This window comes from Ostrea edulis, unplaced genomic scaffold (genome assembly GCF_947568905.1).
Source record: "Ostrea edulis unplaced genomic scaffold, xbOstEdul1.1 scaffold_69, whole genome shotgun sequence".
In the NCBI taxonomy this organism is placed as follows: Eukaryota; Metazoa; Mollusca; class Bivalvia; order Ostreida; family Ostreidae; genus Ostrea; species Ostrea edulis.
In genome coordinates, this window is record NW_026606044.1 from 40001 (window position 1) to 67523 (window position 27523).

Below are 27523 nucleotides of genomic sequence, written 5' to 3' on the forward strand. Positions count from 1 at the left end.
TTACATGCAGATGTTTTCAAGAATGTAATTAAGGGAAAGTTAATAACTTTATAAAGTAATTAATCTGCTTTAAAGTAATTATGTACAAAAATAATGCATGAACATCGGGTCATACAACTTTAACCATTACTAATTTGTATACAAGAGTTGTCCAGTTGATGCATCATTTTCGTAACTTTTTTTCTGAAGAGTTCCAAAATTTTCTAGTTCCGATGTAGAGAGATGACATCTTTTATTTACATGTACGTGTTACCGTTAGGGCCTTAATTCGGTCCGTCCAAACATCGACCCGAATAATTTCGGACTTCACTCAGTACCACATGTCAGCAGCTAGCTAATTTAACAAACGGGCATGCGCATACAGTGGTTTCTTCTTCCGAAATTTTTCGGCGGTAAAAAAATATATGAGTGGACGTACAGGCATGGTAGTAAACGGCAATTGGCTAAATTGTCTAAATTTATATCAGTCTTTGTCTAAATTTATATCTGTCTTTGGCTCAATTTATATCAGTCTTTGGCTAAATTTACATCAGTCTTTGTCTAAATTTATATCAGTCTTTGTCAAAATTTATATCGGTCTTTGGCTAAATCTATACCGGTCTTTGGCTAAATCTATATCAGTCTTTGGCTAAATTTATATCAGTCTTTGGCTAAATCTATATCAGTCTTTGGCTAAATTTATATCAGTCTTTGGTTAAATTTATATCAGTCTTTGGCTAAATTTATATATCGGTCTTTGGCTAAATTTATATCGGTCTTTGGCTAAATTCATATCTGTCTTTGGCTAAATCTATATCGGTCTTTGGCTAAATTTATATCGGTCTTTGGCTAAATTTATATCGGTCTTTGGCTAAATTTATATATCGGTCTTTGGCTAAATTTATATCGGTCTTTGGCTAAATTTATATCTGTCTTTGGCTAAATCTATATCGGTCTTTGGCTAAATTTATATCGGTCTTTGGCTAAATTTATATCGGTTTTTGGCTAAATTTATATCAGTCTTTGGCTAAATTTATATCGGTTTTTGGCTAAATTTATATCGGTTTTTGGCTAAATTTATATCAGTCTTTGGCTAAATCTATATCGGTCTTTGGCTAAATCTATATCAGTCTTTGGCTAAATTTATATCTGTCTTTGGCTAAATTTAAATCAGTCTTTGGCTAAATTTATATCAGTCTTTGTCAAAATTTATATCGGTTTTTGGCTCAATTTATATCAGTCTTTGGCTAAATCTATATCGGTCTTTGGCTAAATCTATATCAGTCTTTGGCTAAATTTATATCTGTCTTTGGCTCAATTTATATCAGTCTTTGGCTAAATTTATATCAGTCTTTGGCTAAATCTATATCAGTCTTTGTCAAAATTTATATCGGTCTTTGGCTAAATCTATACCGGTCTTTGGCTAAATCTATATCAGTCTTTGGCTAAATTTATATCAGTCTTTGGTTAAATTTATATCAGTCTTTTGCTAAATCTACATCAGTCTTTGGCTAAATTTATATCAGTCTTTGGCTAAATTTATATATCGGTCTTTTGCTAAATCTATATCAGTCTTTGGCTAAATTTATATCGGTCTTTGGCTAAATTCATATCAGTCTTTGGCTAAATCTATATCAGTCTTTGGCTAAATTTATATCAGTCTTTGGCTAAATTCATATCAGTTTTTGGCTAAATTTGTATCAGTCTTTGGCTAAATTTATATCAGTCTTTGGCTAAATTCATATCAGTCTTTGGCTAAATTCATATCAGTCTTTGGTTAAATTTATATCAGTCTTTGGCTAAATTTATATCAGTCTTTGGCTAAATTTATATCAGTCTTTGTTTAATTTTATATCAGTCTTTTGCTAAATCTACATCAGTCTTTGTCTAAATCTATATCGGTCTTTTGCTAAATCTATATCAGTCTTTGGCTAAATTGATATCAGTCTTTGGCTAAATTGATATCAGTTTTTGGCTAAATTTATATCAGTCTTTGGCTAAATTTATATCAGTCTTTGGCTAAATTTATATCAGTCTTTGGCTAAATTTATATCGGTCTTTGGCTAAATTTATATCAGTCTTTGGCATTGATATCAGTTTTTGGCTAAATTTATATCAGTCTTTGGCTAAATTTATATCAGTCTTTGGCTAAATTTATATCAGTCTTTGGCTAAATTTATATCGGTCTTTGGCTAAATTTATATCAGTCTTTGGCTAAATTTATATCGGTCTTTGGCTAAATTTATATCAGTCTTTGGCTAAATTTATATCGGTCTTAGCTAAATTTATACCTGTTTTTACAGTCGAACATACTATTTTCGTCGTAATCAATATTTTGCTCATTTTTGTGGAATATGAGAGAAAAACGGATGCATTAGCAGGGGAAGTCAGATGGAGATAGAGGATAGATAGACCAGGGGTTGTTTCAACAGTAAACACGTATACGTACTACATCAATATAATTCAATGATTATTTAAAACAACACGACGTAATATAATGTACACCAAAAGTCATGAAGGAATATCATTTAAACGATGTTTAAACGCTGATACAATGTTGGATAGTCCTAACCTTCAATGATTGAAACACGAACGTTATTTCAACGTTGACACAACCACCGTGTACAATGCCACATGCGGGGACCGTGATCGGTGAAGCGCGGGTGTGTGAATTCGAAGCGAGGAAAGTAGGCCAATAAGTATTCAAAGACTGGCTGTGTTTAATCAAAATAAATTTAAATAGCCAAAAGTATTGCACGGAACTCAATATTCGACTGAAGAAACCAACATAAATTCATGATATGCCGAGTATTTGACCGAAAATCTCGTGCGGCGTAGGGGGTGAAAATAGTGTGGCGTAGGGGAACCGAAAAATCTTTTGAACTTAAGGACGACAGACCTAATTCGAAATGTTGCACTTCTGCACAGAAAGCCGCGCACATTGCTATTTACAGTCTCCGTGCATTGTGACGTCGCTGTAATTGTTTCATCACATTATGAACATGCAAAATTTACGAACTGAACTTGAGACTGTATATTTCTTTCATTATACAAGTAATACATCTTATTTTAATCCATATTTCATATGAATTCTTCAATCAAGTCGATTTATAGAATTTCCGTAACTTTTTGTCTGTGAATCCGTGACTTTAAAAAATCTGTCCGTGATTCTTCCGTGTTTTATGTGTAATTTCTGGGATTCCGTAATTGCCTGTGTTTTTACAACCTCCCGCGCATATGCCATGAATCAAACTGCCATAGGTATGCACAACGAAGTAAAAAAAAAAAAATGTAGACTCTTTTGTTATTAAAATTTTACTTCTGAATATAGTTTATATCATGAAAATTTTTACCAATAGTAATTACTGTACTATTAGTCTATAAACATTTAACGATTTACGGCATGCACCAGAAGCGTATTACTCAAAACCGACGATAATATCTCTTTACAACCAACTGCGGAAAAGAAGGTGATCTTTCAACCATTCATTAAAACGACAATATGCGGGGACCGTGATCGGTGTAGCGCGGGGATGTGAATTCGAAGCGAAGAAAGTATGTCAATAAGTATTCAAAGATCAAAATAAATTTAGATTGCCAAAAGTATTGCACGGAAGACAATCAGGGGCGGATCCAGGAATTGTGGCAACTGGGGGCACCACTATATGAGGCAGGGGGTCTGGGGGCCGCCTTGTGGCCCCCACTGGGTCCAGGGCGAAACCATGGGGGGGGGGGGGGGGGGCAGGGGGCAAAGCCTCCGGAAGCTTCTGGATTTTACAGGTTTTATAGAGCCTTAAATATGTCTCCTATTTAGTCATTTGTACAATTTTCTATCAGTTTTGATATGGTAAAATTAATAAAAATGACAGTATTTCAAGAAAACAAAACATTTTGTTATTTATTTCTCCGGGAGTGGATGAAATTATTGCTTCTTTTATCGGTTAGTATATTTTTTAAACAAGATACCACGATTTACCTTAAATTTGAAAAATTTGGGGGGGCGCGCGCCGGCTGCGCACCCCCCCCACCCCCCCCCCCCCCACCCCCCCAAATCCGCCACTGATAATGGTAATTGACAAGATAGGACTAGCAATTGGGGAGTCTAGAGCTCTTTGAAAATACACAAACACTTCGACAATATACAAGTAGGGTAGGCGCCGGGTATATTTTTACGGTGTATTTAATGAGAAATATTCATTCCTACTGCATAGAGTGCCAAGGTTGTTGTGTTGTTTATTTTTTTTTTTACCAGAAACATTTCCTTTGAATGGGAACTCAATATTCGACTGAAGAAACTAACACAAAATCATGATATGCTGAGTATTAGACCGAAAACCTCTTGTGGCGTAGGAGGGGGAGGGGGTGAAAATCTTGTGGCGTAGGGGAACCGAGAATCCTTTTAACGTAAGCAAAGTTTCTCACTAAAATACACATCTTCAGCACAGTAAATGTTGTTTTTATTCAAAATTATATGGAAAATTCTCAGATCATTTTGTTCAAAGGGAACTCAAGTAAAATTACAGTGCATGATTGACTGTTATCTATATGTTTAAACTTATAACTGTTTTGCAGAGTAAAATTTATAGCATGTAGAGGAAATGATGAAATCCCAACCAACCCAGCACATATATACGATTTATGCGGGAAATATTATATGCGTCAAAATCAAACATTAACATATTTCTACACTTTTTTTTCATTTTGTCAGCAGAAGTAATTCTTTTCATGCCTAAAACTACTTTAATTGTGTTTGAAATGGAATATTTTGCGTAGTTTTCGCGTTTGAAAGCGATGATATTCAAATCTTGGATATGCATATCAATAGGGGTGGGGTGGGGTTATATTGAGGGGTTTGAAATGACTGCTTGTCTTCCTGTGGCTTATTTCGTATCTGAATAATGCGAGAAAAGTTTGTTCAAATTAACCTTGTAGCCTAAGCGTAAAAAATAATTAAGTGTTTGGAGTGGGAGGATTATACACGCTGATATTTTGAAGTGATAATTTTATCTGAGCACTACATAATTTACAGTAGCGGATCTGGTGGGTAGGTTTTATTTGAACGTTATCAACTAAAAATTATCAGCATTTGCTCTTTTGCGGTCTTCGATTCACCTCCCTTTTTGAAAGAATTTTCTTGATCCGCCACTTTTTAGTGTAGCGGAAATGGCCGAGTAGTTACGATTGCATCGCAGCGCGTAACATTACCTATGTTTCCGGCGAACATTTTGAGTTGAAAATCTCCTTTGTTACTTTTTAGTGTAGCGGAAATGGCCGAGTAGTTACGATTGACTAAAAATCTACAAGAGTTGTCTTTCTTTAAGAAGCAGAAGACATTTGCCGTGAAAACGGAAATGGATGCCGAATTCGAAAGAAAAGCTTATTTTAGGGATCTTTGCAGGTACTTAGCAAAAATGACTGTCGGGTACAGTGCTATTAGGTAATACACTGAATATATTGTCTGGTTAATTATCTATATATGTGAATTGCATCACAGGCACCGGAATTTCTGTCAATAAGTCGCTCAATAAAGCCTACCCCCTCTACACTTGTATAGAGGGGGTAGGATTTTTCGATCTTTGGCTTTATTGAGGAACTTATTGACAGAAATTCAGGTGCCTGTGGTTGCATAAAAGAAATATCTATGGGATTGTCAACCTTGGCCTAACGTAACTTTGAGCTTGTTTACACCAGTGACGGATCTAGGCACAGGAGTCGGCAATTTTATCAATAAAGTAGAAATATATGAGAAATGGGCATAAAGGCAATTTTGAAAGGGGTGCGACGTAATTGTGTACTTTTTCTACCTAAGACCATAAAAACAAAAAACAAAATCTTTTAAAAACAATTATTCATCCAAATGAGGATGGGGTGGGGGTGCCCGGGTGTTAACCCCCAGTAGATCCGCCACTGGTTTAGGTCAAAGCTGTCTCTGGGGACAAGGACGAGGCATTAGAAGAGGTTCAAGATTTAAATATAATTCCTGATATATTGGAAATCTTTTTTTTTTAGAAACCACAGGGTACAATATGGCATTTGATATTTATAAAGGTTCAAGTTGTTTAATATTGTGGCCTGTGTTAGGACTAAGGACTTCTGGAGGACTCGTACCCAGGAGAACCCGTACCCAGGAGAACTCGTACCCAGAAATTTGGGTACAAGTTCTCCAAGAGAAGTCGTACCCATTAATATCTCAGTGGGTACGAGTTCTCCTGGAGAAAAACTTTGTCATTTTATCAAATAGAAATGTGGGTACGAGTTCTCCTGCAGAAAAAACTGTAATTTCTGTCATAAAAATCTGGGTACGAGTTCTCAAAATGGTTGTAATTATTACATATGAATAAAGTATACATTTTTAATGAAAATCTTTTAAAGACCAAATCATGATGAATTCTATTTTTTTTTTTATTGTGGGTACTAGCATCTCCAAATCCTGTAGATTTATAGTTAACATCGCGACCCCTGGGTCCAGGTAGGGGAAGATGCACTATATCCACCTGCGGGGTTTCGTTGTGGGGCACAGCATCAAAAATGCATCAATTAGTGTAATAATTGAAAGAATATTAATATCAAAGAATAATTGTAAAACTAACGATTTGGATCTGAACGCTGCTCAGGATGTCCACTTTTTTGTCTCGGACTCGTAATCCTGTCTACTTTGTGTCTCGCTCGTTTTGTTTTTGTACTGAGATATTTGTTCATGTTTTTTATTTATTTCATATTGTCTATCTTATCTAGGATGTTGTCCACTAAGTTAATGGTGGGATCGTAGCACTACCCTGCACACAGACATGGAATGGATCTGCCTAGTCCATTATCAGAAGAGTGACTAAGCCTGTTGGTCCCATCAGAGAAGTTTCTCAAGAAGCATTACAAGGTACAGAGCTACATTATTTTAGATTCGTTTTACTTCCTGGTTGGCTATAAACTTATTCTTTTAAATAAGCATTTGAACTTTTACCGCCCCTTGAGCTCAATGCATATGAAAACGGCTGGCTCAAATTTCATGATTCATGAATATAATAAAACACTTTTATTAAAAACAAGTTTTTAGATTTCAAACATTCATTGTTAAACTTAAAAACACATAGTTGTACCTAATAACCATGTTAACTGCTAGCAAATAATTAAGAAAAGAAAAAAATATATATATACATTGTATTTTATAATCTCTTAAAGAAATAAATCAAGTCTTCTTGTTACATAGTTTAAAGACAATATTTAAAAATGAGTCTGAGCTAGGTTTTGTTTGTCACATGCAAGATGAAGATAACGAACAGTGATCAATCTCATAACTCCTACAAGCAATAGAAAATAGAAAAAAACCCATAAAATTAACACAATAGTCGACGTCATCTTCGTTTTCTCATTGTGATCTAGTAAGTGACCATGTATTCAGCAAAGTTCATTCTTTGTCACCATGTTAATTATTTCATGCTTTGAGGTGACACTTTAAAAGAAGGGGTACAGTTTGTGTTGCTGGCTGCAAGAACGATTCACCCACTCCTGAGTACATAATGTGTACAGGGGGTTATAGTAGGTACCACTCACTCTAAACAGGGATTTCATGTAGGGACTCATTTCTCCCGAGTGTCTTGACATTCACCAGCTGGCAACATATGTGACTCGATCAGCTTAGCCGCATTTACAATCTCAATTTTGGCAATAACGTATCATTGAAATTTTTTTAGGGACTTGTATGAATGGGCAGAAGAAATTTTCTTAACTGACCACCTCATCATTGCCTGCTGTTGGAGACTGAACACTTTATTGAAAATTGATGGGGTGTAGCAATCTGTAGGTGTCCTCTTTTGACCTGAGAAGAATCAGAGAAGTATTCATTTTTATTGTAAAAAGTTTAGTTCAAGTTCATGTAATGAGCAAGGAGGCAGATTTTACAGTTATCTCCCTTAGACTATGTAAATTATAATACAGCACTTGCTAATGTTATTTTACATGTTAAATGTTGTTCAAATGTTGTTAATTTGGTTCATAGACAAAGACATGAGCTGCATGCATTGTACCAGTTTACATACAGTTACCTACAGAATTAACAGTAGATTACATGTACCTGACTCCCCAGATTACCTGAGTGATTATTGCTGTTGGACTGCATCCATCATTGTGTTTCGTCTGTCGTGCATTACCAATTGAACATGTTATATACCTGGACCTTTAGTTGGGACGTATTATGGTACCGCAATGTTTGTATGTCCGTCTGTAGATGTGGTGTATTATGGTATAGCAATGTCTGTATGTCTGTCTGTAGATGCGACGTATCATAGCAAAGCAATGTCCTTATGTCCGTCTGTAAATGGGACATATTGTGATACAGCAATGTCTGTATGTCTGTCTGTAGATGGGATGTGTTATGGTACAGCAATGTCTGTAAGTCTGTCTGTAGATGAGATGCATCATAGTACAGCAATGTCTCTCTGTCTCTAGATGGGACGTATTATGGTACAGCAATGTCTATGTCTGTCAGTAGATGGGGCGTATTATGGTACAGCAATATCTGTATGTCTGTCTGTAGATGGGATGTATTATGGTATATCGATGTGTGTATATATCTGTCTGTAGACGGGGCATACCATGGTACATCAATGTCTGTAAGTCTGTTTGTAGGTGGGACGTATTATGGTTCAGCAATGTATGCATATCTGTCTTAAAGACCCAAATAAAATACCGTATGGTTTCTTCATGGATCACTGGATGTGGGCAGAACTCATCTATGGTCATTGTTATTTACCTGGCCAAGAGATCAGGGTGCTGTGTATACTTTTGATGTACACAGGAAGGGTCTGCAGTAAGTGTTTCTGTGGTCATAGTGCTTGTATAGTAGTTGTATCCCTATGGCTAGATGACATTCAGTCTACACAACCCCCTCTTTCTGTTTTTACTCTTGGTCATTGGCTCAATGAATAATTTCTTTTATAGATATAGAGCTATCATAAAATGATAATATAAATTATTTCAATAAGTTGCAAGGTTTAGAAATTAATGTGCAAATTATTGTTTGATTTCTGATTGTGTAATTTATAATACATGTATATAGAGGGGAAAATTACAATTATATTAAAATGCATTGTTCAGGGGTCTTTTAAAAAACAATTGAATTATGAGAAAATAGCAGTTGTGAACAGGTCAATGCTATCAAAACTCTAGAATACAGGGCTTCCTCAAGATCTAAAGAATACCTGTAGGTACTTGCTGTTATTGTTATCAAAACACCTCTCTAGAGTAGCTCTAGACCATGATAGTTTCTGCAGATGGCACTCCACCTGAGATCTATTGTTAAATGTTTGATGGCCAGACAGCTAACAATTTGGGGATGTTAACTTAAAGTTGGGTCTTTAAGATGGGATGCATTGTCCACCATCTGAATGCTTTGTTATGATGTATGAAGTGCCCTCTAAGTTAGGAATTTTAGAATCTTTAGCAATTATTTTCCCATTTTGTACTTGAAAATTCCCAAACAATGAAAACAAATCAAAGTAGGGTAGCCTAATTGATCATAAACCTTCACAGGCCCACAGATTACAATTTTTGCCACAAAATTGTTATGTAAACCTAATATTTTGACCTTTTCTTATTTGAATAGGTAAACTTTGACCAAATTGAACGTCAGAAAGAGTCCAGTTCTACCTTAATTCACTCTGGATGGGTTTTCTCCCTACTTCTTTGAATTTTAAAGTAGTACTCTACATTGTCATAATGGCTGACTGCCTTTAAAGACATGGATGAAAAAATCGATATCAGCAATATTTGACTTTTCCTTTTCCATTTAAATACCTAGCCGAGTAGTTCAGTAGGTTAGAATACCGACTGCTGAACTGTAGGTCACAGGTTCGACATATCCTCCACTTTTCATCTACATCAAATTTCTCTGGTGTAGCATACCTCCTTAATTTGTTCAAACTTTCATTTACCTGTTTGATTTCTGGTCATTCCAGCACTCTACATTGTCACTTTGGTTTTTCAGCTCCCTGGGCGTCATGAGATGACAACCTGCAATAGGAGCAGTTCCTACCGGTATCTCTTAAAAGCAGACAGAGGTTTTCTTAAGCACCTGATCCATTTCTGAAGACAAATTTTTGTATGGAACTGGTAAAATTTCTTAATTTTTTTTAGGTTGTTTGAGCTATAAGCTCAAGTGGGCTTTTCTGATCACCCATTGTCTGTTGTACATCTGTCTGTCCATCTGTCATTAAACTTGTTTTCAACTTCTCTACAATCACATAGCCCAATTTCAACCAAACTTAGTATCGTTAAAGGATTGAAAATCGATTAAATGAACGGCCTTCAAAGATTAGATAATCAACAAATGAAAATAGATAGCATTGGGTCATTTAAGAATCGTCTCCATAACTACTGAGCTAAAAATACGAAACCTCTATAAGTCATGTGAAACCTTGCTGATATATTGTAAATTGTTTGAAGTCTGGCTTCAGGGGATAGGATTAGGGTCATCGGTGCCTCGGAAGGACAAACACAACAGGCCAATGACCCCATTTATGGTAAAACAGTGGGGATATTCTGAAATTTAATTGGCTGAAATAATGTACATTGGGACCTTTTTTTTTTTTTTACCAAAATTTGTCCATTGTTGTCGTAGGGGTCATCATAAACTTTTCACATGTTCATCTTCTTCACCAGAACCTGTGGACCAATTTCAACCAAGCTTGGCACAACACATCCATTCCTTGGATAAAGGGAATTCAAGTTTGTTCAAATGAAGGGACACACTCTTCTCCAGGGGGAGATAATAGCAAAATAGTAAAACTACATTAACATCTTTAAAAAATCTTCTTCTTCAGAATCACTGGGTCAATTTCAACCAAACCGGACACAAAGGGATTCAAGTTTGTTCAAATGAAGGGTCATGCCCCTTTCCAAAAAGGGGGGGGGGGGTTAATAGCGAAATAGTGAAAATACATTGACGAGTTTTGAAAATCTTCTCCAGAAATAATTGGCCAATTTCAGCCAATCATGGCACAAAGCATCCTTGGGTAAAGGGGACTCAATTTGTTCAAATGAAGGACCATGCCCCCTTCAAAGGGAAGATAATCTCAAAAATGCAAAAATAGGGTGAGGTTGTTTAAAAATGTTCTTGTCAGGAACCACTGGGCCAGAAGAGCTGAAATTTACATGAAAGCTTCCTGACATAGTACAAATTTAAGTTTGTTAAAACCATGCCCTGGGGGTTCATTAGGGCCACAATAGGGGATCAAACTTTTACATTCAAATGCATAGGTAAAATCTTTTAAAATCTTCTCAAGAACCACTGTGCCAGGAAAATACAAATTTACATGAAAGCTTCCTGACATAGTACAGATTCAAGTTTGTTAAAATTATGGTGCCCGGGTGTAGGATAGGGCCATAATAGGGGATCAAGGTTTTATAGATAAATATACATGTATAGGGAAAATCTGATGAAAAATCACTGAGCCAAAAAAGTTTGCATTTACCAGAAAGCTTTCTGACATAGTACAAATTCAAGTTTTTTAAATTATGCCCCCAGGAGAAGGGTGGAGTCACAATAAGGGATCAAAGTTTTATATAAAAATATAAAGGGAAAATCTTTAAAAATCTTCTTCTCAATAACCATTGGGCCAAAGAAGTTTACATTTACACGAAAGCTTCTTGACATATTGCAGATTCAAGTTTATAAAATTCATGGACCCTGGAGGTAGGATGGGGCCACAATAGGGATGAAAGTTTTACATGTGAAAATATGAGGAAAATCCTTATATCGTTAGGATAGGAGAACTGTTTTCTGAAATTTAGGTTGAGACATGATGGGTTGGAGAACTATTTTTTGAACTTTATGTTGGTGGGTGAGGGGTGAGGACTGTTTTCTGAAATTTACGCTTGGAGGTGAGGGGGTGGAGAACTATTTTCTGAAATTTACGTTGGGAGCTGAGGGGGTACAGATCTGTTTTCTGAACTTTACGTTTGGAGGTGAGGGTTGAAGAACTATTTTCTGACCTTTACGTTGGGATGTGAGGAGGTGGAAAATTATTTTCTGAAATTTACATTGGGAGGTTAGGGGTGGAGAACTGTTTTCAGAACTTTATGTAGTGAGGTGACAGGAATGAGAATTATTTTCTGAACTTTATGTAGTGAGGTGACAGGAATGAGAATTGTTTTCTGAACTTTACGTTGAGACAAGAGAAATGGAGAACTATTTTCTGAAATTTACGTTGGGAGGTGAGGGGACAAGAAACTTTTCATTGTTGTTGTATAGGACTTGATTTATAAAGACTGAGTGTTTCTAAATTGAGGTTTGTTCTCAATTTGGTACATTCAGAATGATTACATGGATTTTTTGTAGACATTCGTGTTCTAATAGCATAATATAATGGTGGGAAGAAATCACTTTGGTTACCTAATACTGTTGAAATCAATTTTACAGGGTAGCAGTTACTTGAGATGTCCGGCTGATTGATGAGGATACTTTCCCTGAGACTCTAACATTTTGTAGGACTTCGATAGCTCTATTGCTGTAGAAGATGTCAGGTTTGTTGATGAAATTATGTAAAATGTTTTATGCCTCATTTAGGCAATGGCTGGGGCATATAGTGTTAACCCTTTTTAGCTCACATGAGCTTAAAGCTAAAGTGAGCTATTCTGATCACATTTTGTCCAGCATCAGTCTTTTCGTCTCTTCATAAACTTTTAACATTTTTTACTTCTTCTCAAGCACCACAGGGCTAATATCAGCCAAACTTGCCTCAAAGCATGCTTGGGTAAAGAGGATTCAAGTTTGTGCAAAATGGAGGACTATGCTCCATCCAAAGGGGAACTTTTAAAAAGATACGGTGGAGTCATTTAAAAATCTTCTCAAGAACCACAAAGTCAGAAAAGTTGAAATTTATATAAATGCTTCCTGACATAGTGTAGATTCAAGTTTGTTCAAGTTATGGCACCACGAAATAAGATGGGACCACAATAGGGGATCAAAAATGGTGGAGTCATATTAGATTGGTTGATTTTTTTCTGCCACATTAAAAAATGTTTCAGTTATTTGGTGGCGCCCAGTTTTTATTGGTGGAAGAGAGAACCCAGATACAATGTACCTCGGAAGAAACCACCGACCTTCCGTATGTAAACTGGGAAACTTTCTCACAGAAGTATTACATAGTAATATATAGGAAAAATCTTCTCTTTTTGTAAAATGATGACCCTTGAGTAAAGACAATTGTATAGCTACGACATAGCTAGTTTTTTAATTTCACCTGAGCTTTTCTGATCACCTGTTGTCCATCGTCTGTCTGTGTGTCTAACTTTCTAGCTCACCTAAGCCGAAGGCTTAAGTGAGCTTTTCTAATCAAAATTTGTCCGTTGTTTGTCGGTGTCATCGGCTTCGTCATAAACTTTTCAAATTTTCATCTTTTTCTCAAGAACCACTGGACCAATTATAACCAAACTTGGCCACAAGCATCCTTGGGTAAAGGGCTTTTAAGTTTGTTCAAATGAAGGGCCATGCCCCCTTCAAAGGGTTGATAATCACATAAATGCAAAAATAGAGTGGGGTCATTTGAAATTCTTCTTCTCAAGAACCTATGAGCCAGAAGAGATGAAATTTACGCGAAAGCTTCCAGAGACAGTGCAGATTTAAGTTTGTTCAAATCATGGCCCCCGGGGGTAGATTGGGGCCACAATAGGGGATCAAAGTTTTACATGGAAATTGGAAATAAATAGAAAAAATCTTTAAAAATCATCCTCTCAAAAGCCAATGGGCCAGAGGAGCTGAAATTTACATGAAAGCTTCCTGACCTTGTGCAGATTCAAGTTTGTTCAAATCATGGCCCCCCAGAGGTTGGATGGGTTGGATGGGGCCACAATAGGGGATCAAAGTTTTACATGCAAATATATAGGAAAAATCTTCTTTTCAAGAACTACTTAGCTAGAAAAGCTGAGATTTACATGAAAGCTTCCTTATATAGTGCAGATTCAAGTTTGTTCAAATCATGGCCTCCTGGGTTAGGATGCGGCCGCAAGGGGGGGGGGGGATCAAAGTTTTGCATACAAATATATAGGGAAAATCTTTAAAAATCTTCTCTCAAAAACTACTCGGCAAGGAAAGTGGAAATTTACGTGAAAGCTTCTTAACATAGTGTTGATTCAAGGTTGTAAAACTCAAGGCCCCTGGGGGTTGGATGGGGCCACAATAGATCAAAGTTTTACATACAAATATATAAGGTAAATCTTCAAAAATCTTCTTCTCAAGAACCATTGAGCCAGAAAAGCTGAGATTTCCATGAAAGCTTCCTGACATAATGCAGATTCAAGTTTGTTAAAATCATGGCCCCAGGGGTTGGATGGGGCGCCCCCACAATAGGGGATCAAAGTTTTACATACAGATATATAGGAAAAATCTTTAAAAATCTTTTTCTCAAGAACCACTGAGCCAGAACAACTGAAATTTACATGAAAGCTTCCTTAGATACTGCAGATTCAAGTTTCTTAAAATCATGGCCCTGGGGGTTGGATGGGGCCACAATAGGAGATCAAAGGTTTACATGTAAAGATATAGGAAAACTCTTTAAAAAATCTTCTTCTCAAGAACCGCTGAGCCAGAAAAGCTGAGATTCACATGAAAGGTTCCCGACATAGTGCAGATTCAAGTTTATTCAAATCATGGCCCCGGGGTTGGATGGGGCCACAATAGGGGATCAAAGTTTTATGTACAAATATATAGGAAAAATCTTTAAAAATCTTCTTCTCAAGAACCACTTAGCCAGAAAAGCTGATATTTACATGAAAGTTTTGACATATTTCAATTTCTTAAAATCATGGCCACCGGAGGTAGGATAGGGCCACAAGGGGGTGGGGGATCAAAGTTTTGCATACAAATATATAGGGAAAATCATTGAAAGTCCTCTTCTGAAAAATCACTGGTCCAGAAAAGTTTACATTCACATGAAAGCTTCCTGACCTAGTCCAGATTCAATTTTGAAAAAAATTATGGCCCCCGGGAGTAGGTTGGGGTCACAATAGGGATCAAAGTTTTACATGCGAATACATAGGAAAAATCTTTAAATATGAGGCAATGTGACTCAGGTGAGCGATGTGACCCATGGGCCTCTAGTTCATGTGTGCATTTCTTGTGACAAAACCTTGTTAGCTATCAAAGTTTGGCTTCGGAGTTTGACCAACTTTTAAGAAAACTGCATAAAGATCATAACTCCGTATATCAGATTCTTTATCACAAGACCCTTTGATAAAATGATATTTGATACTGCGATAATGGCCGTAAGTGCCGAGTATAGGTCTAAATTTAAATGTTAAACAAGATACAATAAATCAATCATTTGAACAATCATGAATTCCCTTTACCTAAGGATGAATGGTACCAGTTTTGATTGGAATTGGCCAAGTGGTTGTGGAGAAGATGATAATGTAAAAAGTCAATAACAACAGATAAATTTCAATTGGAAAAGCTCACTTTGTATTGTGGATATTGGCCAGGATAGTTTTGTGTGTCTAGAGCACCTGACTATTACATATGTAATACAGGGGTGTCGGGTTTGATTCCCGGACCAGTCAAACCATTGATATTGGTTTGGATAGCTCAGTGGTTAGATCACCCGACTAGTAATACAGGGGTCTCGGGTCCGATTCCTGGTCCTGTCATATCGTGGGAATGAAGGGCCTTGGATTCGATTCCCGGTTCAGCCATATCTTCTTTTCCTTCCCATTACATTTACATATCACATACTATCCTTGACAATTCAGTTTGATATGATTACACTTTGTTTATTTTGTAGGACGGTGGAGATTTAGATAAGTGGTGTGATGTTATTGATGGTAAACAGAAGACTGTGACCTTGAATCTGAAGATCTGTGATGAAGACTAGACGTTTGGGGTCACTCTTTGTTACAGTACTACAAATCTAAGTAAGTTCTCAGTAATAATGTAAGACTGAACTCTGTATCATGTTTATCTAATATATACATTGTAAAATCAAACACATATTGAATTAATTCACAAACAAAATAATGTTCTGTTAAACTCACAAACACAAGTACATGTTACACATCACAAACAGAGGACTGTAATGTACACAGGGCTGTAATTAACACAGGACTGTAATTAACAAGCAGATGTAATTAACAAGTAGAAGTAATTAACACAGTTCTGTAAGTTACACTGTGTAGAGCTGTGTAATTAACGCTGTGTAGAGCTGTGTAGAGCTGTGTAATTAACGCTGTGTAGAGCTGTGTAATTAACACTGTAGAGCTGTGTAATTAACACTGTAGAGCTGTGTAATTAACACTGTAGAGCTGTGTAATTAACGCTGTGTAGAGCTGTGTAATTAACACTGTGTAGAGCTGTGTAATTAACGCTGTAGAGCTGAGTAATTAACACTGTGTTTATAGATATTGGATTTTCTTCACTTTAGCAGTGCCCCACTCAGCCACAAAGAGGTTGTCTCTGATGTCCACACATAAACCGTGAGGAAACTCTAAACCACAGTGAATGTAACGGAGGAACTGTCCGTCCTGATCTAGGATGTGGATACGGTGATTGTCATAGTCTGCTGTCAGGATGTGACTCTGGCTGTCTGTAGTGATGCCGCATGGATCAAATGATTGCTTGGTATTAGAGGGATGACCAGTGTATCTAAATCGGAGTTTTCCTGACTGATTGACCACCACTACTGCACTAGCTAACCGGTCAGCCACACAGATATCCAGGTTCCTGTTCTCACTGAGGTATTTAATGTGATGAGATGAGTAGAGAGGACGACCCTGATCATCAAACTGAATGCTTTGTTTCTCTGTGGAGCCGGAGTAACGCACGACTTTGGATTGTTTTCTATCATCACTGATCATGGTAACCAGGAGATCGTTAGCCGCGGTACAGCAGACATAGAGAGGTCTCCACCCCTGTAGTGTGATCACGGTCTGTATCTGTTTATTCCTAATTAAGTTCACGGTGTTATTACAATAGTCAGTATAAACAAGATCTCCGTCCCGTGTCACTGCTATGTCTATTGGTTCTCTCCCTGACTTGGTTTGTATTGATGTCAGTAGTTTACTCTGGAGGTTGAGCAGCTTCATGGTGTCGTTCCCCCCGCATGTCCAGACTTGATCTTCACTCAGACAGCTAACACTGAATAGTCTGTTATACCCAGTGTCTATGGTGGCGGTGACGCGCGGCTCATCAAGCAGTGGTTTGACTGGAGGAGACGATACAGCTTCTGCTGACTTCATTGTGTCGCCATGTTCTGTGTTAATGGATAATGGCGACAGAGAACCGAACATTTCATTGAGCTGATCTTTGTTTATTTTCTGAGGAGACAAACTCGGTAATGTGACTCGGACTTTAGGCGGTAATGTTCTAAATTCGGAATTCCTAGATTTGTAAGTAGAGGTTAAGGAGACGTCATTTGATTTTAGGATTGATTTCAAGTCGGACATGATCTGTTTGAGTTCAGTCATTTTCTGTGTGATTTCATCTGTATTTTTATTCAGGGTAGATAGGTGTTTGTTTTTCATCTCCGTAATGGCGGATTTCCGTCGGTTGACAATGGCAGTAATCTCCCGGTGTAGGTTTTCTCCTTGTTCATCGGCATCTGTCGTCAGTTTCCCGTATTTCCTTTCTAATTCGGCTTTCTCAGTTTCGACATCAGACGTCATTCCTTCATATCGGGGATAAATCCTTGTCTCGAGTTCTTCTAGATCTTTTTGTAAAATTTCTGTTTTAGCGCTGAGTTTTTCCAGAATATCTGATATTTCGTGACCTTTGTGTTTACCTGAAGTGACGCAGGTTAAACAGACAGGAATGCTACATTTCTCACAGTACATTTCACAGTGTTTATCGGCGTGGTCTGGGCATTTGTGGTAGTTAGTAGACTTTCTGTGTAAAAAGGGCACGACTTTGTGTCTTTTAGACGAGTCTGAGAGATGCTTTACTGCACAGTTAACACAGAGATTTATATTACAAAGTTCACAGTGACTCTGTAGGGGGACAGTTTCACAGAGGTCACACAGTAGGACTTCCTGAGCACTGCGCCGGGGATGCATTTCTGATGGCGGGATCACACGAGAAGTTTACTGTTAATTAAATAAAAACGGAATGTCATTTCAAGATTTTGACAGGTTAAAACAATTAACGAAATGGAATTATAGTATGATATAAAACACAGCGGTCATTACTATAATAATAATTTAGTCTCACCTTAAAATCCAACATGGCCTCCCGTTATTTCGACCTTCCGTCTAGTCCTGAGAATTAAATACCTGTGCGGTGTGTCAGCCTGTATGTTATCGCTTGAGTTGGTTTGGCCTAGTTTATTTTGCAAACATTTACGTCAGACGTAAATATTTCCTTTCATTAAAAAATTGGAATCTGCAAACAATGTATTGATATAAATTCTTTGATTATATCCGTTTTTTATATTGAATTCGGCCTTCTGTACAAATATAATCATATTTATAGTTAAAAAACGATTAGCAATATTCATTGGTCGCAATGAGGGGGGGGGGGGGGGGGGGGGGGTATGCAGCGGACCTCTGTTTTGGAACCAAATATATATTTGTGTTTTGATATACTTACAATATAGTAACATTCTATTTTTCTGTTGTAGAATGAGTTGAGTGAAATGATGAACCTCCAGATGTCTATGTACAGTGTATGAATAAACTCTGTTGCACTCGCGCATGCGAGCTTATCCTATATTATGTGGTCGAGTTTTATTTCCTTAATATTTTAGGATTTGTTGAATTTGTGCAGGGGCGGATCCAGGAAGTATTTAAAGTTGGGGGGTCTACCATTAATTTTGGTTTTCAAAGGAAGGAGGGGGGGGGGTCCACCCTCAAAATGCATTATTTCATAAAGTCTTTTGACGAAGGGTGGAAGAGGTGTCCAACTCCCAGGCCCCCCTCTGGATCTGGCACTGTAGTGAATTACAAAAAAATGTAAAAACAGGACTTCCTTCCAGTGATTTATTTCATAATGATGTGTTTGTTGTTATATGACGGCTACACGAAAATTTTATTTAATGACTCGTTAATACACTTCTTATAAAGTATGATTCCACCATCGAAAGAGTGATACAAGCTCTCAATTATTTTATGTGAATTTTTTTGTGATTTTTCCCGGAATGATAAAAAAGTGATTTGTTTGTAAATAAGAGATTTTTGCGTCTGAATTTCCAAAAAAAAATTACTATCGAAAAAGTGATAAAAGCTCTCATTTACTTTATATAAATTCTTGTGATTTATCTCGGAATGGTAAAAAAGGTACTTTGTTTCCAAATGAAGTACTCTCGATTCGAAATTTCGCTGTGATTTGGTGCATGATATGAATATCTAATAAAACATGCCTAAAAGATTCAGATATAAACATTCTATTTTTATTTTTTTAAATATTTATTAAGTACCCTTTTTATCATTCCGGAATAAATCACAAGAATTTATATAAAGTAATTGAGAGCCTGTATCATTTTTTCAATGGTGAAATCACACTTCATTAGAGGTGTTTTAACGGGCCATTAATTAGAGATTTAATGTAATGAGCTACCTGAAGATTTCTTAAAAAGTATGAGTAACATAAAAGTTTTGTTCAAGAAACAGACAATTTAAAAGTGAAAAAGAAGTGCCGGGAAATCCTCAGAATGCAGGATTTTACACCATTTACTGCAGAGCTGCTGGGGGCCTAGGTGGTCCCAGAGCCCTGGCTTAATTGGAGTAACCTTTAAATCATCCTTTTTAAATTTAAAATCAGATCTGAGTATAGCGATAACAATGGCTAGAACTGGGGGGGGGGGGGGGACTAGCAAATTAATAAGGCATTTTCATGTGTAAAAAACGTCTCAAGATCCTCCTAAGATATTATGTACACAAGCAAAATATGTAAAGGGGGTGGAGGGTTGTAAATAAAGGATCAAGACCCCCACCCCCACCCCCCCCCTTCACAATTTCCTGGATTCGGCTATGTGTTTACACAACAATCCTCTGAAACCAAGCTGTACAAAAATTTTGTTTGATCAAAATATGTACATCATACGAAAGTACGAAAGCCTATTAGTATCATGTAAAAATAAAAAAATAAGTTCACATTCCATTATCTCGTAATTACGAGAAAAGATCTCGTTATTACGAGATAATTATTATATTATTAATTACGAGATCTTTTCTCGTAATTACGAGATAATTGAATGTGAATTTTTTTTTTTACATGATACTAATAGACTTTTGTACATTTTTGTAAGCAAGATACCACGTTTTACCTTAAATTTCAAAATTTTAGAGGAGCGCCGGCTGCCCCACCCCCACTCCCTCCCCTTAAATTCGCCACTGTAATTAACTTGTTATGACGAGATACTAACTCGTTATAACGAGTTAGATTTTTTTTTTTTCACTTTTCAAAAATGAGCGTATCCGAGGTTCGTAATTTCGTAACATCACGCCATTCCCTCAGAAAACATGAAACCTGGGCAGTGTTTCATAATTATACATAACATTTTACAAGCCTGATCCGGATATATTTTGTATTCATTTAATTAAATTAATGTCTGCAGTAAGTAAAAGTATTTTGTCAGATTACGCTATAAAAGTCACAACGTCATTTAGACTTTACCTTACGGACACTGTGCGTTTTGTCATTGAACTCGTCTTTCAGCAATCGAACATGCAGCCATGCGAGTCAAAGTCAAGTGAGTTAAAGTAAGAACTGAAAACTATTGTTATCACAATTATTGACATTGTTCTAGTTATGGAAAACGAGTGAAACAGGTATACAAACTTTACACATTTTCTAGTTCTCCAGGACAACAGGGCCACTTTCTACCAAACGTCCTGTAAAGCATTCTCTATTCAAATGAAGGGTCACACCATTTTGACAGAGGAAAGAATTAAAATATAGTGAAAGTATAGCAATATGTTTTAAAAACCTTATGTCACTGGACTTGGACAGACAAAACTGATACAAAGGCATCCTTAATGAGTGGGGATTTAAATTTCTTCAAACCATGGCTCCACAGGGGGTAGAGTTTGGCCACGATCGGGGATAAAAGTTTTAAGAAGTAATGTTTAACAGTCTTCATCTCAATAATAACAGAGCCATGACGTTAATCAGGTCAATATGCAAGGATCCCCACGTAGTGTACAGGGGCTTGTGTGGAAACATCAGGACCCCCCCCCCCCCCCCCCCCGGAAAATAACTTGGGTTCTCTACACTAGCCCTGTGCGTAAATCGTAGGTTAAAAGTTTCTTCAATTCATGTCTCCAAGGGTAGGTTGAGTCCACAAGAGGACGGCAAAGTATAGGGACATACATTGTAACTCTTTAAGACAAAATCAATTGCCATCAGTAGTCGTATATTCATATTGCAATCGTCAACAGATGGAGCAGATTCAAGTTTGTTCAAATGATGATCCCCAGGGGTAGAGTTCGTATTAATCATGATCTATTTATAGATTTATCTTCCGTTAACTGAATTCTCACGTCTTGGGAGATAGATCCGCGAAATAAAGTTTTAAGAGGTAGGTAAAGCAGCGACACCAGCTGGTGTCGCTGAATTCCCATTTTTCAATATGGAGTCCGCTCTGACTCTCCCCCGCAGAAGTCACAAAATAAAAGCGGGGTTAAGAGTCAGAGGAATCTCGGATTATTCTTCTATATGCTTCAATTAAGTATGTAATCAAATAACACTTAGCAGGTGATCATTATAATGTAAAACATAGTGGCAATAATCAAATAATTTTAACACTGAATCGTTTCATTCAGTATAAAAATGCGTTTCTGTTTTGCTGCGAACATGAAGCAATATAGCAACGATGTTGGAATTGCTGAGGAAATTCAAGTTTAGCTTAGCTCGGTAAATCTGCAAAATTTTACAAGAATTCCTTTCTGATAACGCCTAGTTCCATTATACGTTGTTATGATATATTTAGATAATATCTAAACACCATTGATAATTATTTACTGCGTTAATCATATTTTACTTGGATGAAAATAAAAACGTTGAATGTTTATTTACCTTCTTACAAGTTCCCACTTTCTTCCCGATTTCTTTGCTCCAAACTTTTCTAACTCTTTCCTAAGTTCAGGTATTGTCATATGACCACAACTGGATGCCATCGTAAGTAAAAGGTAGTGTTTGTGTTTTCCTAAATCTGATAACCCCCCAGATAGCAAGACAACGTCGGGCCAACATTGGCCCAATTTTTTTTTACAACGTTGGGCCACTGTTGGTAGTCCTATGTTGGCCCACGGTCATTTTGCTCATCGGCCCAACGTTGGTCCTACATGTTGGCATACTGTTGGGCAAATGTAGGTATAATTGTAAGCCAACTTACAGCCAATATTGGTAGTTGGTTGTTTTGGTTGGCCCAATGTTGGCCCTTTGTTGAAACGATGGCATTACTGTTGGGCCAACGTAGATAATATTGTAAGCCAACTAACAGCCGACAAATAGACTGGTTGGTTCAATGTTGGCCCTTCATTGGTTGAAAGGATAGGTCGGATATTGACGGTTATTGATCTAAAGCTTCTTTTTTTGTTGGTCAATTGTTGGCTATACAAGTAACTTACATCTATGAAAACAAATTGAATGAATACCTGTTGAAAATACATTTGTAAATTATACTTATATTGACCTTTTCCCATGATTGTTTGAAAAAGTACAATACACATTTTGACCTGCATTCATAATGCATACATTTAGAAAGAAAACATTGCAAATGATTCTCTGTAAAATGATTTTTTATATGAATTAAATTGTCAAAAGTTACAAAATAGGTTTGAAACAGATGATGGTAGACATTTCTGGAAAATAATGATTTAAAAGTTTTTAATCCTGGCTCACTTCCTCACTGTCCTTTTGTTGCCTTTGCCGCTCTTTCAGATTTTTTTTATTCTGACAGCCTCTGATTGAAAATACAAATAATTTGGTATTGAAAACAAATCAAATACTGGTACAGAATCCAACATATAGATCATATAATTAAGTCTTTTAAAGACAATAACGTACATGTATATTACAGGTGCATATTGGTCTATAAACCTTAGTATCTCTATCAAAAAACATGATCATGTATACAATAAACATTGGATGGAGACAAGTTGAGAGAAAAATGTTCAATGCTCTACTACTTACTTATTGTGTCTCTTAATTCTAGATTTGACAGCCCTCTGTTTGTTCCTTTCCCACTCCAATTTAATTGCAATGCTAAGGTTGTCGCCATCAAAAAGGACAGTATCCCTGAACACATGTTTGAACACTGTCGCCTCCAATGCATAAAAGTTTTCCAAGCTTTAAATCACAAACATATATTTATATTAGTTAACTGAAACGAAGCTAAAATGTAAGAAGGGGGGGGACCGTATTGTCATTTAGGGGAAATTCTATACTGGGGCGGTTTTTCCTAGGGGGAAAATTGGACCGGGGTTAATTCTTCCTAGGGGGAAATTCTATGCCAGGCGTATCTTTCCGGAAGGAATGTCTATCCCGTGGGGACAGTCTATGCGGGGGGGGGGGGGGGGGGGGGGGGTGGGGGGGTATGCTACAACACCGGGTTAAAATAGGTCTTCATCACCGTTGCTTGTCGTAATAGGCGACTAAATGGGCGGTCTTCGGATGAGACCGCAAAACTCAAGGACCCATGTCACAGCAGGTGTGACACGAAATAAAGATCCCTCCCTGTTCCAAGGGCGCAAGCGCCGAGCATAGGCCTATATGTTGCAACCCTTCACCAGCAATGATGATGTCTCCATATAAATGAAAAATTATCGAGTGGGACGTTAAACAATATGAGATAAATTAATACTAAATAAAATCCAACAAGAGGTACTGTGAGCAATGCTCACTAAGAATACCCCCGCTTACCTCAATCTCCCAAAGGGTGTTGTTAACAGGTATAAATTACCTCTTTCCTTAGTGTAAATGTATGGTATGCCTTTGTAGAAGAAAATGGAAGATATAGTCCGAACACAAATCCATGGTATAAACCTATAATTTTGACCTTGAGATCAAAGGTCAAGGTCATAAAGAGGTCATGAATGTACATGATACATAGTCTCATGGTGATACACCCATGTCTTATGGTATGACTATGTCAAAACCCTTTAATCAATTTTGACATTGAGGTCAAAGTTCAAGGTCATAGAGAGGTCATGAAGGTACCCAACACATCGTCGCATAGTGATACACTCATGTGTCAAATATGGTATGCCTATGTCAAAGAACAAAGAAACCATGGCCCTGGCACGAATTCATTGTAAAAACCTTTAATTTTGAACTTGAGGTCAAGGTCATATGGAGGTCATGAAGGTACCCGACACATCGTATCATGGTAATATACGCATGTGTCAAATATGGTATGCCTATGTCAAAGAACAAAGAAGTCATGGCCCGGACACGAATCAATTCTAAAAACCTTTAATTTTGACCTTGATGTCAAGGGCATATGGAGGTCATGAAGGTACCCGACACATCCTCTCATGGTGATACACTCATGTGTCCAATATGGTATGCCTATATCAAAGAACAAAAAAGTTATGGCCGGGACACGAATCCATTGTAAAAAATCTTTAATTTTGACCTTCAGGTCAAGGTCATATAGAGGTCATGAGGGTGCTCGACACACCCTCTCATGGTGATACACCTGTGTGCCAAATATGGTATGCCTATATCTAAGAACAAAGAAGTTATGGCCCGGAGATGAATCAATTCTAAAAACCTTTAATTTTGACCTTGAGGTCAAGGTCATATGGAGGTCATGAAGGTTCCCGACACATTGTCTCATGGTGATACATTCATGTGCCAAATATGGTATGCCTATGTCAAAGAACCAAGAAGTTATGGCCCGGATACGAATCCATTGTAAAAATCTTTAATTTTGACCTTGAGGTCAAGGGTCAAGGTCTTATATAGGTCATGAAGGTACTCGACATATCGTCTAATAGCGATCCACCCATGTGCCAAATATGGTATGCCTATGTCAAAGAAGAAAGACGTTATGGCCCGGACACGAATCTGCACAAACAGACAGATGGACGGACAGACAGAGTGATTCCTCTATACCCCCCCCCCCCCCCCCCCCCCCTTGAACTTCGTTCGGGGAGTATAATAACGTGTTAAGATTTTGTATCCGTGCCTAACTTTATTTCTCTCAATAAAGTTTTATGCTGTGTGATTTTTAAGGTTACCTAATACTTCCTTCCCACCTGTGTGCCTGAGTTTTGAAATACACGGCTTTGACTACGGTCATTTTAACAACACAGAGTTGTAGTTCGGTTACCAATTATATGCCTCGTTCACACGGATGCGCATTAAATTTTACTTTGCATCATTTGATGCGAAGTAAAATACTGCGCATTAAATTAATTCGAATTAAATAGCGTTCACACGGCGGTAATATTCAATGCAAAGTAAACTAATGCGCATTAAATTCGATTGCATCTATAATTTAAAGGGTGCGCACAATAAATAAAAGAATATAGACTATATCATTATTTTTTTAGATATTTTTATGAATATTGTGTAGATACAGAATTCATTGCTCAAAACACCTTATAATATATATTTTAACAATGTACATATAACTGATCTACATACAAGGAGTTGCGTTCGTGTTTGTTTTTATGTGTTCCCAAGAAATTACTTGTTATTTCTTCTGACGACCAGCATTCACTTCAGACATATATATTGCTTCTTCATAAGCCCAGCTAAAACATCGGAACGTCTCTTCCACCATTCCGCTGACTACTGTTGTGACGTAATTTTTAATTACTAATACGTATGATATACCGTAAGTCTACTATGACGTCATATGGTACAATGAAATTCAACAATGATCAAGCGGCATATTTGTTTTAAAAAATGTAAAAGAGAAAATCATATCACTAGGCCTATTTCGAAACAAATTTGTCGTATTTAAAAGCAATTCTTTCCATATTGTATTACTCAGTATGCCTATGCAGAGCGCAATTTACGTCTGACATTATCTAATGACTTGCTGTTTGTACAATTATTATCATTTTGATTAGTTTTTCGCACAAAACTATATATATAGCTGAGCAAGGGTATGGTGCATGTGACCCAAATTTACCATTATGCATCCGTCTACATTTAATGCGAATTAGCTTCGCTTAGCGTTCACACGGAGATAATGCCAATCAAATTTCATTCGCATTAAATCGCGAGGTCAATTTTAATTCGAAGTAAACTAATGCGCATTAAAATCTCCGTGTGACCGTGGTTCAGATTTAATTCGCATTAACTTAGGTTTAATGCGAATTAAATTCTTCGTGTGAACGAGGCAATAGTAACTACAGTTGAACCAAAGTAAGTTCTATGTTGTCTAATCGACTCCCGAAACTCCATGACGTATGCCTAGCTTGCTTCCGGACCTTCAGTGCGCATGTCTGGTTACTAGAGAGTTCAACAACTCTGCAAGCATACCAATCTCTACCCAGAGTTATCGTTCCTTACACTCACTTTCACCTCTGTGAACGTCTCAAGGGTTTTACAAGATTTTTGTAAAATGGCACGCATGCTCAAATAAAGTATGGTTTTGACTTCAGTTACAAAGATATACGTAAATAAATAAATATTGAGCAGATGTCAAGTCTTTTTGTGACACAATAAGCATTGATTTGGGTTGAAACGTGGATATTGGGTAGTTCTATTGCACCAGGCCTATACATAGGTACATGAAGAATATATAGTAATGGAAAACAATCTACAAATACTTGCTTGTCCTACATTTTCCAGATATTTTATAAAATAGTTCTTAGTTTTATTAGCCGTAAAAAAAAAGGTGGATTTACATGTGGAATAACAGTGCTGATTTTGAGACGTTAACAGAGGTGTTAGTGAGAGCAAGGGACGACAACTCTGGGTAGAGATTGCAAGCATACATGTAGGTTGCTGTATGGTAGACCAGACATTGCGCAGTGACGTGACTTCAGGTTTCGACCAAAGGCAGTTCGATCGTACTTTGGTTCAACTCTAGTTACTATAGTTGATGATCGAACTAGGCCTACACATGAAATTGAAGATGTACAAACATATCAAAAACGACAGAAAAACAATACTACATGGGAGACAAATTTCAAGCCCTATAAAATCCAGGAGCTTCCGGGGACTGGACCCACTGGGGGCCTCATAAAGTAATTGCCCCTCTCCCCTTCCACCACCACAATTCCTGGATCCGCCCTTGTGCACATACACATGTTAGCCGAATCAAATATTGATCCCGCACAAACGCAAAGCTGGCGGCCAGTAAATAAAATTTTGACTACTTACAATTAATTAAAAGACTACGCACAACGCCTGCGGTGGATAAGTAACTCAATCAAGCTACAGAGAATGATAATGCCGTCCTGTCAATGTAAACATTCCGTACTTTAACACCCCTCTCCCCGGTTTTTTTTTTTTTTTTTGGTGTGTGTGTGAGAACATAGGCAATCACCCCCATCATCACCACTACCACTCCCTTCCAAAAACAAAAACAAAACAGTAAACAATTTGGATTCTCTGGTAGGATACTTTAAAAAGTTCAACCTTTTATTGACATAACAGCACGAG

The 27523-nt window shown here is 37.2% G+C and overlaps 1 protein-coding gene and 1 long non-coding RNA gene across 2 annotated transcripts; one reads left to right on the plus strand and one right to left on the minus strand.

Annotated features, from left to right (window-relative positions):
* The first annotated feature begins 4982 nt into the window (after positions 1-4982).
* On the plus strand, positions 4983-18664 carry LOC125676145 (uncharacterized). Its single transcript, XR_008799543.1, has 7 exons — positions 4983-5377; positions 6715-6853; positions 7668-10083; positions 12392-12495; positions 15750-15879; positions 16386-16888; positions 18576-18664. It is a non-coding gene; the product is annotated as an uncharacterized LOC125676145 (long non-coding RNA).
* On the minus strand, positions 15910-18473 carry LOC130051176 (E3 ubiquitin-protein ligase TRIM71-like). Its single transcript, XM_056152545.1, has 2 exons — positions 18167-18473; positions 15910-18042 (listed from the first exon to the last, which is right to left on the minus strand). The coding sequence occupies exon 2, from the start codon at positions 18010-18012 to the stop codon at positions 16357-16359; it is 1656 nt and encodes a 551-aa protein (XP_056008520.1). The 5' UTR covers positions 18013-18042; positions 18167-18473; the 3' UTR covers positions 15910-16356.
* Positions 18665-27523: the final 8859 nt, after the last annotated feature.